Raw genomic sequence first — 23,275 nt, 5'->3', positions numbered from 1 at the left:
GCACTCCTCATTACACATCTATTACCAAAGCACTCCTCATTAGACATCTATTACCAAAGAGCACCCCTCATTAGACATCTATTACCAAAGAGCACCCCTCATCAGACATCTATTACCAAAGAGCACCGATTATTACACATCTATTACCAAAGAGCACCCCTCATTAGACATTTATTATCAAAGAGCACCCCTCATTACACATCTATTACCAAAGAGCACCCATCATTAGACATATATTACCAAAGAGCACCCCTCATTAGACATCTATTACCAAAGAGCACCCCTCATTAGACATCTATTACCAAAGAGCATCCATCATTAGACATCTATTACCAAAGAGCACCCCTCATTAGACATCTATTACCAAAGAGCACCCATCATTAGACATCTATTACCAAAGAGCACCCCTCATTAGACATCAATTACCAAAGAGCACCCATCATTAGACATCTATTACCAAAGAGCACCCCTCATTAGACATCTATTACCAAAGAGCACCCCTCATTAGACATCTATTACCAAAGAGCATCCATCATTAGACATCTATTACCAAAGAGCACCCCTCATTAGACATCTATTACCAAAGAGCACCCCTCATTAGACATATATTACCAAAGAGCACCCCTCATTAGACATCTATTACCAAAGAGCACCCATCATTTGACATCTATTACCAAAGAGCACCCCTTATTAGACATCTATTACCAAAGCACCCCTCATTAGACATCTATTACCAAAGAGCACCCCTCATTAGACATCTATTACCAAAGAGCACCCCTCATTAGACATCTATTACCAAAGAGCATCCATCATTAGACATCTATTACCAAAGAGCACCCCTCATTAGACATCTATTACCAAAGAGCACTCCTCATTACACATCTATTACCAAAGAGCACTCCTCATTAGACATCTATTACCAAAGAGCACCCATCATTTGACATCTATTACCAAAGAGCACCCCTCATTAGACATCAATTACCAAAGAGCACCCCTCATTACACATCTATTACCAAAGAGCACCCCTCATTACACATCTATGACCAAAGAACACCCCTTCTTAGACATCTATTACCAAAGAGCACCCCTCATTAGACATCTATTACCAAAGAACACCCCTTATTAGACATCTATTACCAAAGAGCACCCCTCATTAGACATCTATTACCAAAGAGCACTCCTCATTACACATCTATTACCAAAGAGCACTCCTCATTAGACATCTATTACCAAAGAGCAACCCTTATTAGACATCTATTACCAAAGAGCACCCCTCATTAGACATCTATTACCAAAGAGCACTCCTCATTACACATCTATTACCAAAGAGCACTCCTCATTAGACATCTATTACCAAAGAGCACTCCTCATTACACATCTATTACCAAAGAACACCCCTCATTAGACATCTATTACCAAAGAGCACCCCTCATTAGACATCTATTACCAAAGAGCACTCCTCATTACACATCTATTACCAAAGCACCCCTCATTAGACATCTATTACCAAAGAGCACTCCTCATTACACATCTATTACCAAAGCACTCCTCATTAGACATCTATTACCAAAGAGCACCCCTCATTAGACATCTATTACCAAAGAGCACCCCTCATCAGACATCTATTACCAAAGAGCACCGATTATTACACATCTATTACCAAAGAGCACCCCTCATTAGACATTTATTATCAAAGAGCACCCCTCATTACACATCTATTACCAAAGAGCACCCCTCATTAGACCTCTATTACCAAAGAAGCACTGCTGCTCTATTTTAGTTACATTTATTTGACTGCTTTATTGTGTTACAAGCTGAGGTGAAGATGGTGTATTTATCTCTGTTACCCGATGCATGTGGAGGCTTCTTCTTCTTCTGGGCTTTCAGGCCTTTCAGGCTGAGTTTGACCTTGTCCTTTCCATCCCTCATCCCATTGTCCTTCAGCTGACAGGGAGAGAGGAGGAGACATACACTTTAAATGCTCATTGAAAACTGGGCAACAACACTCTGGTCTTACATTTGAATGATATGACAGTGAATGTAAAGAGAAGGTAGCGATGGAAAGAGAAGAGACAGGGGAAATACAGAAGTACGATCTTCATTTGAGCCCGTTTGCTACAGCAGGAAAATAATCCTGTAGCAACAGGAAATGTTCATTATTATGTGGATTTTAATTAATGGAATTTCTGTACTGTCATGGAAAAAAGTTTTGAGAATGACACAAATGTTAATTTTCACAAAGTCTGCTGCCTCAGTTTGTATGATGGCAGTTTGCATATACTACAGAATGTTATGAAGAGTGATCAGATGAATTGCAATTAATTGCAAAGTCCCTCTGCCATGCAAATGAACTGAATCCTCAAAAACCATTTCCACTGCATTTCAGCCCTGCCACAAAAGGACCAGCTGACATCATGTCAGTGATTCTCTCGTTAACACGGGTGCGAGTGTTGACGAGGACAAGGCTGGAGATCACTCTGTCATGCTGATTGAGTTCAAATAACAGACTGGAAGCTTCAAAAGGAGGGTGGTGCTTGGAATCATTGTTCTTCCTCTGTCAACCATGGTTACCTGCAAGGAAACATGTGCCGTCATCATTGCTTTGCACAAAAAGGGCTTCACAGGCAATGGTATTGCTGCCAGTAAGAATGCACTTAAATCAACCATTTATCGGATCATCAAGAACTTCAAGGAAAGGCGGTTCAATTGTTGTGAAGAAGGCTTCAGGGCGCCCACGAAAGTCCAGCAAGTACCAGGAACGTCTTCTAAAGTTGATTCAGCTGCGGGATCGGGGCACCACCAGTACAGATCTAGCTCAGGAATGGCAGCAGGCAGGTGTGAGTGCATCTGCACGCACAGTGAGGATGGCCTGGTGTCAAGAAGGGCAGCAAAGAAGCAACTTCTCTCCAGGAAAAACATCAATCCTGTGTCATGCCAACAGTAAAGCAACCTGAGACCATCCATGTGTGGGGTTGCTTCTCAGCCAAGGGAGTGGGCTCACTCACAATTTTGCCCTAAGAACACAGCCATGAATAAAGAATGGTACCAACACATCCTCCGAGAACAACTTCTCCAAACCATCCAGGAACAGTTTGGTGACGAACAATGTATTTTCCAGCATGATGGAGCACCTTGCCATAAGGCAAAAGTGATAACTAAGTGGCTCGGGGAACAAAACATCGATATTTTTGATCCATGGCCAGGAAACTCCCCAGACCGTAATCCTATTGAGAACTTGTGGTCAATCCTCAAGAGGCAGGTGGACAAACAAAAACCCACAAATTCTGACAAACTCCAAGCATTAATTATGCAAGAATGGGCTGCCATCAGTCAGGATGTGGCCCAGAAGTTAATTGACAGCATGCCAGGGCGGATTGCAAAGGTCTTGAAAAAGAAGGGTCAACACTGCAAATATTGACTCTTTGCATCAACTTCATGTAATTGTCAATAAAAGCCTTTGACACTTATGAAATGCTTGTAATTATACTTCAGTATTCCATAGTAACATTTGACAAAAATATCTAAAGACACTGAAGCAGCAAACTTTGTGGAAATTAATATTTGTGTCATTCTCAAAACTTGATGCCACGACTGTATTGGTCGAAACATTTTTCATAATGTTTCGTAAAAATCAAGTCTGAAATTACAAAATGGAAACGACAAACCTCAGAATCCCTTTTAAACCTCAAATACACTACAAGTTTAAATGTCCTGCATTGCAGGAAAGTTCTCCTGCAACAGGGTGATCAAATTAAGATCCTACATCTGTAGATCACGTTTGTTTGCACCTTCTATTACCAACAATTTGCACGTATGGCCAGGATGCTTTAAGGATCTGTGAAAGCTATTGGTTCATATTCCATGCATGTATTATATAACAGATCTAGTACACAGCAACACATTTCTGATAGCAACAGTGGAATTGTATGTTTCACTACACATTAACAGATGCATGTGTTTGTTGTCATGATGGTTGCCATGAAGACTGAAACATGGTTGTCATGTCATGATGGACAGATCGTCTCCTAGACAATAATACAGAAAAGGGCTTAAATGTCATCTCATATTGTATGATGTCATCTCCAACTACTGTGTGTGTGTGTGTGTGTGTGTGTGTGTGTGTGTGTGTGTGTGTGTGTGTGTGTGTGTGTGTGTGTGTGTGTGTGTGTGTGGGATCATACACACACATAGCATGTCATCTATACCGCCCCTCTCTCCACCAGAGTCCCTAAACATTAGAGGCCCAGAAGGTGATACTACAGTGCCTTGCGAAAGTATTCGGCCCCCTTGAACTTTGCGACATTTTGCCACATTTCAGGCTTCAAACATAAAGATATAAAACTGTATTTTTTTGTGAAGAATCAACAACAAGTGGGACACAATCATGAAGTGGAACGACATTTATTGGATATTTCAAACTTTTTTAACAAATCAGAAACTGAAAAATTGGGCGTGCAAAATTATTCAGCCCCCTTAAGTTAATACTTTGTAGCGCCACCTTTTGCTGCGATTACAGCTGTAAGTCGCTTGGGGTATGTCTCTATCAGTTTTGCACATCGAGAGACTGACATTTTTTCCCATTCCTCCTTGCAAAACAGCTCGAGCTCAGTGAGGTTGGATGGAGAGCATTTGTGAACAGCAGTTTTCAGTTCTTTCCACAGATTCTCGATTGGATTCAGGTCTGGACTTTGACTTGGCCATTCTAACACCTGGATATGTTTATTTTTGAACCATTCCATTGTAGATTTTGCTTTATGTTTTGGATCATTGTCTTGTTGGAAGACAAATCTCCGTCCCAGTCTCAGGTCTTTTGCAGACTCCATCAGGTTTTCTTCCAGAATGGTCCTGTATTTGGCTCCATCCATCTTCCCATCAATTTTAACCATCTTCCCTGTCCCTGCTGAAGAAAAGCAGGCCCAAACCATGATGCTGCCACCACCATGTTTGACAGTGGGGATGGTGTGTTCAGCTGTGTCGCTTTTACGCCAAACATAACGTTTTGCATTGTTGCCAAAAAGTTCAATTTTGGTTTCATCTGACCAGAGCACCTTCTTCCACATGTTTGGTGTGTCTCCCAGGTGGCTTGTGGCAAACTTTAAACGACACTTTTTATGGATATCTTTAAGAAATGGCTTTCTTCTTGCCACTCTTCCATAAAGGCCAGATTTGTGCAATATAGGACTGATTGTTGTCCTATGGACAGAGTCTCCCACCTCAGCTGTAGATCTCTGCAGTTCATCCAGAGTGATCATGGGCCTCTTGGCTGCATCTCTGATCAGTCTTCTCCTTGTATGAGCTGAAAGTTTAGAGGGACGGCCAGGTCTTGGTAGATTTGCAGTGGTCTGATACTCCTTCCATTTCAATATTATCGCTTGCACAGTGCTCCTTGGGATGTTTAAAGCTTGGGAAATCTTTTTGTATCCAAATCCGGCTTTAAACTTCTTCACAACAGTATCTCGGACCTGCCTGGTGTGTTCCTTGTTCTTCATGATGCTCTCTGCGCTTTTAACGGACCTCTGAGACTATCACAGTGCAGGTGCATTTATACGGAGACTTGATTACACACAGGTGGATTGTATTTATCATCATTAGTCATTTAGGTCAACATTGGATCATTCAGAGATCCTCACTGAACTTCTGGAGAGAGTTTGCTGCACTGAAAGTAAAGGGGCTGAATAATTTTGCACACCCAATTTTTCAGTTTTTGATTTGTTAAAAAAGTTTGAAATATCCAATAAATGTCGTTCCACTTCATGATTGTGTCCCACTTGTTGTTGATTCTTCACAAAAAAATACAGTTTTATATCTTTATGTTTGAAGCCTGAAATGTGGCAAAAGGTTGCAAAGTTCAAGGGGGCCGAATACTTTCGCAAGGCACTGTATGTATACGTCCCAAATAGCACCCTATTCCTGATATAGCGCACTAAGTTTAACCAGGGCCCATATATACTTTATATCGCAAATATATATATATATATATATATATATATATATATATATATATATAGGGATTAGAGTGCCATTTGGGACCTAACCAAGATAATAATGCTGACATTATAGATGTTTGCTTTACCCATCTACACCCGGACCCAGATACCCCCTGGACCCAGAGACCCCCTTGACCCAGAGACCCCCTGGACCCAGATACCCCCTGGACCCAGAGACCCCCGGGACCCAGAGACCCCCAGGACCCAGAGACCCCCGGGACCCAGAGACCCCCGGGACCCAGAGACCCCCCAGGACCCAGAGACCCCCAGGACCCAGAGTCCCCCAGGACCCAGAGGAGGCAGACAAGGAGGAGGAAGAGGCTGATGACGGTGTGTGGGGTTGTTTGTCAGGTCCAGTTGGTGTTAGCTTCGTCCCGGCTGGTTTCTGACCGTGACAAGGGTTGGGGTCATACACCTTGGCCAGAGAGTTGACCAGACTGCAGAGCGGTCAACCACAGTCACTGGCCGCTTAAAAGTAACGCAATCTTCCGCGCAATATCCCCTCTGTGGTAATACTCCACCCAGAAGTCTGACCGATTGACCCTTCGACCGCTGTATCCTCTTCACAGTGGGTGACTAAAGTCAGATCAGTCCAATCACAGGCTTGTTACAAAGACCAACGAAAAGGAAAATCCTTTCACAAAGAAACAGTGAAGAGACTGTGAAGAGAGACAGAGAACAGAGAGAGGACAGGACATACAGGCTGTTTGCCAGTAAATCATCTCCTCTTCCTAGCTAGAGAGACAGTAGGAGTTTTAAGAACAGCGTGGGGGACAGGAGTGTCCTCCATGTGGAGGGGGTGTTAAGGGGTGAGGAGGGGCTGTGGAGGGGGTGAGGAAAGGGTGTGGGGGTGTGTGGAGGGGGATGCAAGGAATTGCTGTGTGACATCCGAGACACTTCAAAAGCTTCCAGTCAGGTGTCACAATCCTGAGATTGCGAGCAGTAACAAGCCACGGCTAAAAACAAATCAGCTGCTGCAGTAAAGAGTGAGAAAAGTGAGGGACAGTTCAGACCATTATTAACCCTGTTGTATTGTCTTGGCTGTTATGTGTGTGTTGTTCTCTCATTGTTCTGGTTTGTGTATGTATGTGTGTGTGCGTGTGCATAAACAGTGCCTTGCGAAAGTATTCGGCCCCCTTGAACTTTGCGACCTTTTGCCACATTTCAGGCTTCAAACATAAAGATATAAAACTGTATTTTTTTGTGAAGAATCAACAACAAGTGGGACACAATCATGAAGTGGAACGACATTTATTGGATATTTCAAACTTTTTTAACAAATCAAAAACTGAAAAATTGGGCGTACAAAATTATTCAGCCCCTTTACTTTCAGTGCAGCAAACTCTCTCCAGAAGTTCAGTGAGGATCTCTGAATGATCCAATGTTGTGTAATCAAGTCTCCGTATAAATGCACCTGCACTGTGATAGTCTCAGAGGTCCGTTAAAAGCGCAGAGAGCATCATGAAGAACAAGGAACACACCAGGCAGGTCCGAGATACTGTTGTGAAGAAGTTTAAAGCCGGATTTGGATACAAAAAGATTTCCCAAGCTTTAAACATCCCAAGGAGCACTGTGCAAGCGATAATATTGAAATGGAAGGAGTATCAGACCACTGCAAATCTACCAAGACCTGGCCGTCCCTCTAAACTTTCAGCTCATACAAGGAGAAGACTGATCAGAGATGCAGCCAAGAGGCCCATGATCACTCTGGATGAACTGCAGAGATCTACAGCTGAGGTGGGAGACTCTGTCCATAGGACAACAATCAGTTGTATATTGCACAAATCTGGCCTTTATGGAAGAGTGGCAAGAAGAAAGCCATTTCTTAAAGATATCCATAAAAAGTGTTGTTTAAAGTTTGCCACAAGCCACCTGGGAGACACACCAAACATGTGGAAGAAGGTGCTCTGGTCAGATGAAACCAAAATTGAACTTTTTGGCAACAATGCAAAACGTTATGTTTGGCGTAAAAGCAACACAGCTGAACACACCATCCCCACTGTCAAACAGGGTGGTGGCAGCATCATGGTTTGGGCCTGCTTTTCTTCAGCAGGGACAGGGAAGATGGTTAAAATTGATGGGAAGATGGATGGAGCCAAATACAGGACCATTCTGGAAGAAAACCTGATGGAGTCTGCAAAAGACCTGAGACTGGGACGGAGATTTGTCTTCCAACAAGACAATGATCCAAAACATAAAGCAAAATCTACAATGGAATGGTTCAAAAATAAACATATCCAGGTGTTAGAATGGCCAAGTCAAAGTCCAGACCTGAATCCAATCGAGAATCTGTGGAAAGAACTGAAAACTGCTGTTCACAAATGCTCTCCATCCAACCTCACTGAGCTCGAGCTGTTTTGCAAGGAGGAATGGGAAAAAATGTCAGTCTCTCGATGTGCAAAACTGATAGAGACATACCCCAAGCGACTTACAGCTGTAATCGCAGCAAAAGGTGGTGCTACAAAGTATTAACTTAAGGGGGCTGAATAATTTTGCACGCCCAATTTTTCAGTTTTTGATTTGTTAAAAAAGTTTGAAATATCCAATAAATGTCGTTCCACTTCATGATTGTGTCCCACTTGTTGTTGATTCTTCACAAAAAAATACAGTTTTATATCTTTATGTTTGAAGCCTGAAATGTGGCAAAAGGTCGCAAAGTTCAAGGGGGCTGAATACTTTCGCAAGGCACTGTACATGGAACTTAGATAAACTTCTCCTTACTGCAACCGCTGTGTCAGATTTTTTTTTACTTTACGGAAAAATGCAATAATCTGAGTGTGGCGCTCAGAGACCAAAACAGCCAAAGAGATATCTGCCATGTTGTGTAGTCAACTTTAGTCAGAAATAGCATTTTAAATATTCACTTACCTTTGATGATCTTCATCAGAATGCACTCCCAGGAATCCCAGTTCCACAATAAATGTTTGATTTTTTCGATAAAGTTCATAATTTATGTCCAAATACCTTCCTTTGTTAGGGCGTTTGGTAAACAAATCCAAACGCGCGTGCAAGTCCAGCCGAAAGGTCGGACGAAAAGTCCAAAAAGTTATAATACAGGTCGTAGAAGCATGTCAAACTAAGTATAGAATCAATCTTTAGGATGTTTTTAACATAAATCTTCAATAATGTTCCAACCGGAGAATTCCTTTGTCTGTAGAAAAGCAATAGAATGCAAGCTAACTTTCACATGACCGCGCGTCACGAGCTTGCGGCAATCTGCTAGACACCTGGCTCAATCCCCTCTCATTCGGCCCCACTTCACAGTAGAAGCATCAAACAAGGTTCTAAAGACTGTTGACATCTAGTGGAAGCCTTAGGAAGTGCAACATGACCAATATCCCACTCTATCTTCAATAGTGAATGAGTTGAAAAACGACCAACCACAGATTTCCCACTTCCTGGTTGGATTTTTTCTCATGTTTTCGCCTGCCATATGAGTTCTGTTATACTCACAGACATCATTCAAACAGTTTTAGAAACGTCAGTGTTTTCTATCCAAATATACTAATTATATGCATATTCTAGCTTTTATGGCTGAGTAGCAGGCAGTTTACTCTGGGCACCTTACTCATCCAAGCTACTCAATACTGCCCCCCAGCTGAAACACACAAAACAATAAAGAATGAACGAAATGTGAAGACAATGGAGTGCTAACAGGCAACTACACATAAAGAAGATCCCACAAACACAGGTGGGAAAAATAACTACTTAAATATGATCCCCAATTAGAGACAACGATTACCAGCTGCCTCTAATTGGGGATCATATTTAAGTAGTTTTTTTCCCCACCTGCATTTAGGAGATAGCTTAGCATAGCTTAGCCAATAGCCATTGTTGGGACATCCTTCCGGTCTATGAATGGTCTAGAACGTGAAAGTAGAGAAGGGGAGACATCAGTAAGAGCGTACAAATTATCAGACTCACAACAATCACACCCCACACACAATAGCCTATTATGTCCTGTACACTAATCCTTCTACACCCAGCCAGTCTCTACACTCTTAGAAAAGAAGGTGCTGTCTAGAACAGAAAAGGGTTCTTCGGCTCTCCCCATAGGAGAACTATTTGAAGAACCCTTTTTGGTTACAGGTAGAATGCTTTTGGGTTCCATGTAGAACCCTTTTCACAGAGGGTTCTACATGGAACCCAAAATAGTTCTGTGAGTTCAGTGACGTCCAGACATGAGCCGTTCTCTCACTCCTTTTTCCTTTTTGCTGAATTACACAAAGAAAGAGGGTTCGGTTTGAATGAAAGAGCGGGAAAGCTGAGGAACAAAAGGATTGGGTCTCTATCGTACCTTATGAAGCTATACTATAGTAAATGCCGAATCTTAAGCATTCTAAATAACCACCCATTCGGAAAAGGAAAATGCAAGAAATGTATTCACTCTGATCTGATTTACGCTACAATAGATTGGTCGACGATGGAAGGCTGGGTTGCCCAACAGAGCTCTCCCTTGTCCTTTGAAGAATATTTCTGGGCAGATATGTTGTAGTGTGTGGTAGAAGGTATACGTTGTAGTACCCTGTCGTTCTGAAGAGATTAGTCCATCCTTTCCTAGGCCATGCACGTTTACAGCTGCTGCTGATAACTCCACGTCTAGGATGTATCACTTCTTTAGTGAATAAGAGTTCAAAGTTCATACCAAGTTGCCATACTATAAGCTCATGCAATATTCTGGCTGGTGTAGTCAAATTCATCCTTCCAGCGTGGTGATCGTCACCTCCACGTTGAAATTCGCCCTTCTAAACGTATGGACATCAGTCATCAGGAACACAATGTTAATTTCGTTAGGTTGTAGTCGTTCAACCATTCGCAACCAGAGCTCATGGTAAGGTTGGCTTAGTTCGCTGTGAAATTGGTCAAACAGGCTCTTATAGAAATGTAGAAAAGGGGTTGGTTCATCATTTCCAACCAATGCCTATTCACGTGGGCGTAGCCAATGATTGAGCATATTTTACTCATGAAAACATTTCTCTAATTTTAAAAACTAAAATTACATTTAATCTTTTCACAAATAGTTTAATATTTAAACATTTACATTGCACAACAATTCCATGTGAATCTGATAACATGAAGGTGTAGACTTTCCAGGATACAGTTTATGTCGTCCTGTCATCAATAATAATGTCTCAGACGACAACTGACATCACATTCTTTAAGTACCAACGGACACTTTAACTGTTTGGAATACATACAGATTGTTCTTTTCCCCAACCTTTTGATGTTACCAAACTCTATGTTAACAAAGGGCTTTCCAAGTGTTCATTCTGTAGAGTAGAGAGAGAAAAGGGGGAAAGGTATTCATGGGGGTCATAAACCTCACCAGCAGTGCAACGTCATGACACTTATATGAACTGTAACTCAGTCAAATCTTTGAAATTGTTGCATTTTGTGTTTATATTTTTGTTCAGTATATACAGTATTCATGGGGTTACTCCTGCCCTTCCTTCCCTGACCACTGGAGGTCAGGAGAGACAAACAAACCCTTCAGGGGGCTACAGAACTGGCCTCATCAGTCACACCAGAGAGGAAGAGGCAAATAAAGAGAGTCAACTCCTGCAAATACAGCAACAAGCAGACCAATAAGCAGACCGCCTGCCTTCCCACCTTTGAGACAACAAATTCCCTTGTTAGGGCGGACACCATCCCGTCATTATATACAGTATCTCTGTCTTTCTCTCTCTCTCTTCTGTCTATCTCTTTCAAATCTAGCGGTCTACCTTTAAAAAACACAAAGTGCTGACAGCCCATAAAGTGTGACCGTAGTGGAATAGCCCTTTAACTACCTGCTGTGATTGTATGTCAGTCAAAAGCTTAATTCTACCCTCTTCGCTCCTCACTCTCTCTCTGCTCTTCCACCTCTTTCCTCCTCCCACCGTCCCTCCTCTGAGTCCATTGCTACGTGGGTGATGTCAGAAATAGAGACACTCTTCTGCACCTTTGACACTAAACATCGCTCCCACCCAACCTCTTAATATCTCCCTAGCTTCTATGTCTACCACAATCTCTGTCCTTTACTCTCACTCGGTACGTCCCAAGAGATTTGTCCCTTCTCCCTCCCCATCTCTCTTTCAGTCTTAGGGAGACGGGGATGCAGCTTAGCTGGTCACATGAGTACCAGCACTAATGACACACACACACACACACACACACACACACACACACACACACACACACACACACACACACACACACACACACACACACACACAAACACACAGACACACAACCATAACCACACACACACACAGGCAGGAGCTATACTAAACACACTCACTTTTACAGAAAACATGACATGCACAGTTTGTAATCATTCTACCTCAAGACTACATATGCACAGGGTGCACCTGTTTGCATCTGCGTCTTTGCCCATATGTGCTGTGCTCTGTGTTCTATGTGTCAAGCAGCAGGCCCAGTAGGTGCCAAGCTGATCTGTGTTAGAAATTAGTTATGCAAACGGTCGGTTACCAGACACCAGAGAGAGGCCTGGTGAAAACAACACATTCCTACGGTTCCTCATACCACAGAGAGAGAGAGAGAGAGAGAGAGAGAGAGAGAGAGGTGGATATCTTGTCAGTTGCGCAACTGAATTTATTCAACAAAAATGTGTTTTGCGCATTTAACCCAACCCCTCTGAATCAGAATGACATCCACATCATCAGCGCCCTGGGAGCAGTTGTTGCTGGGGGTTAGCTGCATTGCTCAAGGGCTGAAGGGCAGAATTCTCCACTTTGCCGGCTAGGGAATCAAACCAGCGACCTTTCGACTACTGGCCCAACGCTCTTAACTGCTAGAGCTTTAAGTTCTTTGGTGTCCACATCAACAACAAACTAGAATTGCCCAAACACACCAAGACAGTTGTGAAGAGGGCACAAGAAAGCCTATTCCCCCTCAGGGAACTAAAAAGATTTGGCATGGGTCCTGAGATCCTCAAAAGGTTCTACAGCTGCAACATCGAGAGCATGGTTACATCACTGCCTGGTACGGCAACTGCTCGGCCTCTGACCACAAGGCACTACAGAGGGTAGTGCATACGGCCCAGTACATCACTGGGGCTAAGCTGTCTGTCACCCAGGACCTCTATACCAGGCGGTGTCAGAGGAAGGCCCTAAAAATTGTCAAAGACCCCAGCCACCCCAGTCATAGACTGTTCTCTCTACTACCACATGGCAAGCGGTACCGGAGTGCCAAGTCTAGGACAAAAAGGCTTCTCAACAGTTTTTACCCCCAAGCCATAAGACTCCTGAACAGGTAACCAAATGGCTACCTGGACTATTTGTATTGTGTGCCCCCCCCCCACACACACACCCAAACACCCCCCAACCCCTCTTTTTACGCTGCTGCTACTCTCTGTTTATCATATTTGCATAGTCACTTTAACTATACATACATGTACATACTACATGTACATACTACCTCAATTGGGCTGACCAACCAGTGCTCCCACACAGTGGCTAACCAGGATATCTGCATTGTGTCCCACCCACCACCCGCCAACCCCTCTTTTACGCTACTGCTACTCTCTGTTCATCATTTAAGCATAGTCACTTTAACCATTTGTACATGTACATACTACCTCAATCAGCCTGACTAACCGGTACTGTATATAGCCTGTCTTTTTACTGTTATTTTATTTCTTTACATACCTATTGTTCACCTAACACCTTTTTTGCGCTATTGGTTAGAGCCTGTAAGTAAGCATTTCACTGTAAGGTGTATTCAGCGCACGTGACAAATAAACTTTGATTTGATTTGACCTGTTACTGTTGGCTAAAACTGACTATTCAAATCAAATCAAATTGTATTTGTAATATGCCGTTAAATGTACACCGTGTTGAGGGTCAGCGTGGCAGATGTGTTGTTGCCCACCCTCAACATCTGGGGACAGCCCGTCAGGAAGTCCAGGATCCAGTTGCAGAGAGAGATGTTTAGTCCCAGGGTCCTTAGCTTAGTGATGATCTTGGAGGGCACTATGGTGTTGAACGCTGAACTGTAGTCAATGAACAGCATTCTCACGTAGGTGTTCCTTTTGTCCAGGTGGGAAAGGGCAGTGTGGAGTGCAACAGAGATTGCGTCATCTATAGATCTGTTGGGTTGGTATGCGACTTGGAGTGGGTCCAGGCTTTCTGGGATGATGGTGCTGATGTGAGCCATGACCAGCCTATCAAACCATTTCATGGCTACAGATGTGAGTGCTACTGGGCGGTAGTCATTTAGGCAGAGAGAGTGAAACAGAGAGATCTTCACATCGTCTGGGTAAAGTGACAGTAAGTAAGTGAGCTACCTAGGTGAATGAAAGACAGGGAAGCCAAGCTTGTCCTCTAACTAACTTGTCCTCTAACTAACGATTTCCAAGATGGCTCCGGAGGGTAGGGCTACCGTCTTATCGGCTCTGAACCAACCATGCTATTTTGTTTGTCTTTTCACGTTGTCCGTAACTTGTTTTGAACATAATGTTGCTGCTACAGTCTCTTTTGAACGAAAAGAGCTACTGGACATCAGAACTGGGATGAGTCGGACGCGAGGGATATACTACGGACGCCCTATCAGGCCCAGATCCCCGTGATTCGCTGGAAAAGGAAATGTAGGTTTCGCAGAAAGAGATCGGGATGCCTTGTGAGGATCAGGAAGAAATACGAGCGGAAAATAAGATATTGAAAACTACCGTGGACTCCCTAAAAGACACCACAGAGAGGCTACGGTATGAAAATAAAACAAGGAAAGCCAAATTACTTGATCTAAAGTGCAGAAGTATGAGAAATCATATTGTTATAATAGGAATAAAGGAGGATGAAAAGGAAAACTATCAGTCAACGGAGGAAAAGGTCAGTGTTCATGAAACGTAATCTCAAGATGACGAACAGGTGGAAACAATTGATTTTCAAAGAGCTAACCGTTTCGGTGGCAGAGCAGAGAGAATCGTAGCTATGCTAACCCACTACAAAATGAAAATTGCCTTGTTGCAAGAGGGTAGGGAATTGAAGAACATATGGGGTCAATTTCCCTCCATATGTATTGAATTCAAGATAAAATAAATAGTGAACATGAAAAATAAAGTTGAGAATGTAAACATATTTTCGAGGACGGGTGAAATAGGGATGTTGAAATCAAAAACCAAACAATTGAAAGCAAAATGTATAGAATTGTAAACAAAAATAAGACATCAAAAGCAAAATCCAAAAACTTGTAAGCAAATAATTTTAAAGCGAGAGAAAAACTCTATGACAAATTATAAAAAATATATATTTGACAACGAATGCAAAAATCGTTTTTGGTTCAACTTTCCCAGCAATCAATCCTATTGAATACATTTTGCCAACATTTTACCTTATGGTTACGCTACTCGTATCTTTGCTTTCGATGTCTGTTTCTTTGCTTTCACTGCCAGTCTTTTCGATTGTGAGTTTTGGCATTATTTTTCCATTAAGGGTTTAGAGGGAGATGTAGATAATGAGTCTCCGTTGGTCTGCTAGTTTTGGAGTGACGGTTTGTCTTAACCCAATCAATGACATGGTAGACAGGCTTATTTTCTATTGCCTACTCAAGTAGACGGTCTGGCTTCACCTCATTTTAAGGTTTTAGCTAACATACTTCAAAATTGTCAGTCACGGGTCAATAATGTACGGATATTACTTAGGTAAACATATGAATGGCGAACCAGTTACCAAGACCTGCGCTGAACGTTGTGCAACAGGTAATTCATATGTTTACCTAAGTAGTTAGATGGTTTGTCATTAAATGTATTAGATAGACATGCTTCTAACCTCTTATACAATGGATAAAAGTTATGTACAGCAACCCCAGATGTAAAATAGTAAACAATGGTTACTTCTCAGAAAGTATTGAGCTTTTAAGAGGAGTAAAACAAGGCTGTCTGTTGTCTCCATATCTATTTATTATAGCCATTGAAACGCTAGCTATTAAAGATCCAATAAGAACATCAAGGGCTTAGAAATCCAGGGGATAAAAACAAAAGTGTCAATGTATTTTTTCTTAAATCGGCAATCTGGATCCCTGCACAGTCTCATTGAAGATCTTGATCGCTTTTCTAGCCTCTCTGAATGAAAACCTAATTATGGCAAGTGTACCATATGACGTATTGGATCGTTAAAAAATACAGTGTTTACACTACCGTGTAGTTTACCAATAAAATGGGCGTATGGTGAAGTAGAATTGTTTTTTTTTAAGTATTATATTTATTAATGATATTATGAATAGAAATGGAGGAGATACAGTGGGGCAAAAAAGTATTTAGTCAGCCACCAATTGTGCAAGTTCTCCCACTTAAAAAGATGAGAGAGGCCTGTCAATTTCATCATAGGTACACTTCAACTATGACAGACAAAATGAGAAAAAAAAATCCAGAAAATCACATTGTAGGATTTTTTATGAATTTATTTGCAAATTATGGTGGAAAATAAGTATTTGGTCAATAACAAAAGTTTATCTCAATACTTTGTTATATACCCTTTGTTGGCAATGACAGAGGTCAAACCAAATTTACAACCAACTGATTGCAGCACTACCACAAAAATGGAGGAGGCAAGTGGAAAAGGGAGAAGATAGGGAACTTGTTTTCCTGCCATATATTAAAGATACAAATTTGCTGAAAGGAACTGGCATAAATCGAAAAATATACCAGTGTCATCTGAGGACAAAAATGTTGACAGCTGCACCATACAGGTTGCAAAATAAGTGGGATGAGATTTTTGATGTACCAATTCCATGTCACATGGTTTATGAACTGGTACAAAAAACTATACTTGACTCAACACAGTTTTTCCATTTAAATGATTATACAATTCTTGCCACCAACAGAATGCTATATATATGGGGCATACAACAATTTCAGTGCTGTAGATTTTGTTGCGAAGAGACAGAATCAATAGATAATTTATTCTGGTATTGTCCCTATGTAGCTTGTTTCTGGTCACAGGTTCAGGAATGGTTAAAAAATCACAACATTCACTTAAAATTAACCTTACAAATAACAGTGTTGGGCAACCTGGAAAGCCATAGCCAATCAATAGATTCGTAGGAAAGGTTTTCATCTTTAGCTCACCATCATCTTTGGATAATATTTGATTAGAAAGATTCAAGCATTTGTAAAACATCACAGCACAATTGAAAAATATATGGCACATGGAAACCAAACAAGGGCAGTCTATAGTGATCGGTGGGATGGGCTGAGAGTGGCTGAGGGTTGGGATTAAACAGTGTGTTTGGTAATATATTATTGATATATATAAAAGTAAAATGTATGTATATGTCGCAAAAAAGCCGTAAAAAAAACAAAGATATTTGTCCTACGAAGAGGGGGGGTGGTGGAGGGGTTAAAAATGATTACTATTTTTTTAAATTTAAGATACGGGGTGGGGGTCTATGCATTTATGCAAACAACAGCTAGTGCATGATATCTAAGGAAGTCTCAAGGTTTTGCTTTCCTGAGATAGAATATGTCATGATAAGCTGTAGACCACACTATCTACCTAGAGAGTTTTCATCTGTATTTTTCGTAGCTGTCTACATACCACCACAGACCAAGGCTGGGACCTAAAAACCGCTCTCAATGAGCTGTATTCCGCCATAAGCAAACAGGAAAACGCTCATCCAGAGGTGGCCGAGGACTTTAATGCAGGGAAACTTAAATCGGTCTTACCAAATTTCTATCAGCATGTTAAATGAGCAACCAGAGGGAAAAAACCTCTGGACCACCTTTACTCCACACACAGATACGCATACAAAGCTCTCCCTCGCCCTCCATTTGGAAAATCTGAACATAATTATATTCTCCTGATTCCTGCTTACAAGCAAAAAGTAAAGCAGGAAGCACCAGTGACTCGATCAATAAAAAAGTAGTCAGATGAAGCAAATGCTAAGCTACAGGACTGTTTTGATAGCACAGACTGTTCCGGGATTCCTCCGATGGCATTGAGGAGTACACCACATCAGTCATTGGCTTCATCAATAAGTGCATCGGGGATGTCGTCCCCACAGTGGCTGTACGTACACACCCCAGCCAGAATCCATGGATAACAGGCAACATCCGCACTGAGCTAAAGGCTAGGTCAAGGATTGGGACTCTAACGTGGAAGCTTATAAGAAATCCCGCTATGCAATCTGACGAACCATCAAACAGGCAAAGCATCAATACAGGAATAAGATTGAATCGTACTACACCGGCTCTGACGCTCGTCGGATGTGGGAGGGCTTGCAAAACATTACAGGCTACAAAGGAAAGCACAGCCGAGAGCTGCCCAGTGACACGAGCCTACCAGATGAACTAAATTACTTCTACTGGCAAATAACACTGAAAACACGCATGAGAGCACCAGTTGTTTTCCGGAAGACTGTGTGATCACGGTCTCCACAGCTGATGTAAGACCTTTAAACAGGTCAACATTCACAAGGCCGAGGGGCCAGGCGGATTACCAGGACGTGTACTGCAAGCATGCGCTGACCAACTGGCAAGTGTCTTCACTGTCCGAGTCTGTAATGCCAACATGTTTTAAGCAGACCACCATAGTCCCTGTGCCCAAGAACACTAAGGTCACCTGCCTAAATGACTACCGACCCGTAGCAATCACGTCTGTAGTCATGAAGTGCTTTGAAAGGCTGGTCATAGCTCAAATCAACACCATCATCCCAGAAACTCTAGACCCCACTCCAATTTGCATACCGCCCAAGCAGATCCACATATGACGCAATCTCTATTACACTCCACACTGCCATTTCACACATGGACAAAAGGAACACCTATGTGAGAATGCTATTCATTGACGACAGCTCAGCGTTCAACACCATAGTGCCCTCAAAGCTCATCAATAAGCTAAGGACCCTGGGACTAAACACCTTCCTCTGCAACTGGATCCTGGACTTCCTGATGGGGCGCCCCAAGGTTAGTTAACAACACATCCTCCACACTGATCCTCAACACGGTGGCCCCTCAGGGGTGCGTGCTCAGTCCCCTCCTGTACTCCCTGTTCAAACATGACTGCACGGCGATGCACGACTCCAACACCATCATTAAGTTTGCTGATGACACAACAGTGGTAGGCCTGATCACAGACAACAACAAGACAGCCTATAGGGAGGAGGTCAGAGACCTGGCCATGTGGTGCCAGGACAACAACCTCTCCCTCAACATGATCAAGACAAAGGAGAGGAATGTGGACTACAGGAAAAAGAGGACCGAGCACGCCCCCATTTTCATCGACAGGGCTGTAGTGGAGCAGGTTGAGAGCTTCAAGTTCCTAGGTGTCCACATCACCAACAAACTAACAGGGTCCAAGACAGTCATGAAGAGGGCACGACAAAACCTATTCCCCCTCGGGAAACTGAAAAGATTTGGCATTGGTCCTCAGTTCCTCAAAAGGTTTTACAGCTGCACCATCGAGAGCATCCTGACGGGTACCGGAGCGCCAAGTCTAGGTCCAAGAGGCTTCTAAACAGCATTCTACCCCCGAGCCATAAGTACCTCTGAACATCTAATCAAATGGCATCCCAGACTATTTGCCCCCCCCCCCCCCCCCCCCCCCCCCCCCCCCCCCGACTTTTACACCGCTGCCACTCTCTGTTGTTATCATCTATGCATAGTCACTTTAATAACTCTACCTACATGTACATATTACCCAATTACCTCGACTAACCGGTGCCCCCGCACATTGACTCTGTACCGGTACCCCCCTGTATATAGTCTTGCTATTGTTATTTTACCTCTGCTCTTTAATTACTTGTTACTTTTATTTCTTATTCGTATTTAAAAAAATAAATCAACTGCATTGTTGGTTAGGGGCTCGTAAGTAAGCATTTCACTGTTGTATTCGGCGCATGTGACTAATAAACTTTGATTTGATTTGAAAAAATATATATACAGAAAGCCCTTTAATTGCGGAAATAAGTAAATAAAATCAATGATATGAGTAGTCAGATTAACTGACACGGACACAGCGGCGTAGCAGGAACTTCACAATACCATGAACCAAGAGGTTGTGAGTTCAAATCCCAGGTGAGGACATATTGAATAATAGTTGCTGTATAAATGAACATACACAATGTAATCTAATATGTCAACAATATTTTAAATGCATTGTGTTTGACCTTGCCTACAGACAAAGAGCTATCAAGGCCTTTATTGTCTTGGCAATAGTACCTCAGCTCATTTCTCTAAACTGTATGTGTCTGCCACTGTCTTTGCCCTTTACATCCCAAATGTAACATCTCTTTCTTTCTCAATTACTCTTTTGGTTGGTCACTCTACCTATGGCTCTCTCTCCTTCATCTCTTTTTTTTTACCTCTCAGCTCAGCCTGGTCTCATAGTTCAAGTAAATCCAGGACACTCAAATTACTATGATATTTTACCTATGGTATGGTTACATAAGACAAAATGTTACTTAAGGCAAAAACATAAGTAGGTTTGCGTGTTTTTATATTGAACCTTTACTTAACTAGGAAAGTCCGCTAAGAACAAATTTTTATTTACAATGATGGTCTACCCCGACCAAACCTAATCTGGACTACGCTGGGCTAATTGTGCGCTGCCCTATGGGACTCCCAATCACAGTTCGTAACATATCATATGTTTAGCAAATTCGTAACATATTGTATGAATTGGATGATGGACATCCTCAAATTAATTCATACCAAAAGAAATTTAACATATCATACTAATTGGAGAGTCTTTACTTTTACGATGTTACATCTACCTCTGAGTACAGGTTGCTCAGCTCCTCTCTATAGCTGTCTGCAACTGTCTTTGCCCTCTGCAACCCAAGTTGGATACATTGTTTTACTTAGTTACTCACTGTGGGAATAATCCTAACTTTCACTTAGACTAAATTAACATTAGATTGAAGTAGACTGAATGAATATCGGCTTAAGTAGAAGTGAGGAATCACCCATTTTTTTGTTGGTCACTCTACCTACGACTGTCTCCTTCTTCCTCCCTCTCTCTCATTCATTTCGCAGTAAGCTAAATCTGTCCAGTTATGTAGACCCTGCGACAAGGAGAGAACCCTTTGTCACATTAGACACAGGCTTCAGAGGGAACTCTCTTCCTCTTACACACATTAGCACAAGGTGGGAAAACTCTCACCCAGAGGACGAACAAATAATACTATATAATATTACTATGGTCATTTACCCAAGAAAATATACAAAGCTGTCGACATTGATATATCCAGAAATATGTGGCCCATATGGGAATCAAACGCACACAATTCTGGTGTTGCCAACATCGTGCTCTTACCCAATGAACCATTGGTACCTCAATTATACAGCAACACTGAAACTTACAGCCCTCTGCTACATTTAGTACCTCTCGTTTTCTTAATCATGTCACTGTGTATTTGAAAAGCTGTTCTGCACTACACTTCTGTCAAACTGGTTGGATCTATGCAATGATGTTGAATCAACATGGAAAACCGATTGGATTTCCAAAAAGTCATCAACGTAAGGGCATTTTGTACTTTTTTCATCAAACTTTTAACCTAAATGCAATGACATTTTTTGTTGATCTCATGTTGAATTCAGGTTAGTTGAAAACTAGTTGCAAATCAAAACTAGATGTTGAACTGACGTCTGTGCCCAGTGGGTACCAAAAGCAAATATTAAATGCCACCAAATAGGCTACCACAGTTGTGTGGCTATGTAACAATCTTAATCTTGATCTACGTCAAAGCTCATCTGATCTTCTCAATCATGTCCTTCTGTGTGCGAAAAGCTTGTGACAAGCGTTAGTTGTTCCATGGGGGGGGGGGTCCCACATTTTGGCATCAGTTCAAATTGACCCTCTTTCTGTCCCAGAACAGAGAGACTGATGAGACAGACATTATTCTGCAGCTTTTGCTGTGACAGTATTGCATTCCAACGGCACTTCATGTCTGCTTGATTTTGATTGATTGATTTGTTTATTTCAGTGTATACAAAAGGTGTATGAATATACAGTAGAAATGTGTCAGGCTTAAAACTGGGAGCATTTAAACAGTGTGCAGCAACTTCAGTGAAGGGTATTCTGACAACTCCATTTGACGTCCATCAATGATTTACTCGAGTTGTTCACGCTTACTACCTCTGAATTGGACCCAATGTTTCTGTCATAGTTATGAGACTCACCAGATCAGTAGCAGAACACAATCATTCAACCAAAACGTCTTATTGCATCATTAAAGCAGACCCTTTCCTTCCAGATCTCAGTAAGAGAAACCTGTCTGTAACTAAATGCAACCACTGCCACCCTCAGATCACATGGACATAGCTCATATGAGAGATGGCCGGGTCTTCTTTCCAAGGCCTGTGACATGATCAATCAAATATTATGGCCCTCTGCCCAGCACGTTGTCTCGCCTGACAGTTGGGGTGTAGTTGTTTTCTCTAGCCATTATGGCCTAGGATCATAGAAACTGATCCTGTAAGCCAGAGATCTCACACTCAATGTAAACTAAGGGCAGTGGTGTAATGTACTTAAGCAAAAATACTTGAACGTAATACTAAAGTCGTTTTGGGGGGTATTTGTACTTTACTTTACTATTGATATTTTTGACAACTTTTACTTCACTATATTCCAAAAGAAAATTATAAACTTTTCACTTCATACATTTTCCCTGACACCCAAAAGTACTCATTACATTTTGAATGCTTAGCAGGACAGGAACATTGTCTAATTCACACACTTATCAAGAGAACATCCCTGGTCATCCCAACTGCCTCTGATCTGGCGGACACACTAAACACATGCTTGGTTTGTAAGTGATGTCTGAGTGTCGGAGCATGCTCCTGACCCTCCGTAAATAAAAAAACAACAAGTGAATGATGGTGTCTTGTTTACTTTTAAAAAAAGGAATTTAAAATTATTTCTACTTTTCCTTTTACTTTTGATACTTAAGTATATTTTATCAATTGCATTTCCTTTTGAATCTTAAGTATATTTAAAACCAAATACTTTTAGACTTTTACTCAAGTAGTATTTTACTGGGTGACTTTCACTTTTACTTGAGTCATTTTTTATTTAAGGCATCTTTATTTTTACTCAAGTATGAAAACTGGACACTTTTTCCACCACTGACTAAGGGCCAGTTTAAGCCTAGTCCCTGGACTTAAAAGCATTCTCAATGGAGAATCTACAGGCTTATTTTATCTATAGGCTAATTCTGTGTCCAGGACACCGGTTCTAAGTCTTTATCATGGAAAGACAAACACAACAAACTATCACTCTCTTTACAGTGCAAGCAATTTGAACAAGCATTTCAAAGTCACTATAGATTAACATGTCTGTTAGGTTGATAAT

At 41.8% G+C, this 23,275-nt stretch overlaps 1 protein-coding gene across 4 annotated transcripts in view; it reads right to left on the bottom strand.

Annotated features, from left to right (window-relative positions):
* mylk4b (myosin light chain kinase family, member 4b) overlaps positions 1 to 23,275 on the bottom strand; it is a 69,524-nt gene that overhangs the window by 18,320 nt on the left and 27,929 nt on the right. For all 4 annotated transcript variants that reach the window (XM_036978539.1, XM_036978537.1, XM_036978538.1 and 1 more), the window contains one exon: positions 1,848 to 1,944. In XM_036978539.1, coding sequence (XP_036834434.1) covers positions 1,848 to 1,944 — 97 coding nt within the window. The remainder of the gene's footprint in view (positions 1 to 1,847; positions 1,945 to 23,275) is intronic.

Source organism: Oncorhynchus mykiss, chromosome 5 (genome assembly GCF_013265735.2).
Source record: "Oncorhynchus mykiss isolate Arlee chromosome 5, USDA_OmykA_1.1, whole genome shotgun sequence".
NCBI lineage: Eukaryota > Metazoa > Chordata > Actinopteri > Salmoniformes > Salmonidae > Oncorhynchus > Oncorhynchus mykiss.
This window is presented reverse-complemented; position numbering and strand designations above follow the sequence as displayed.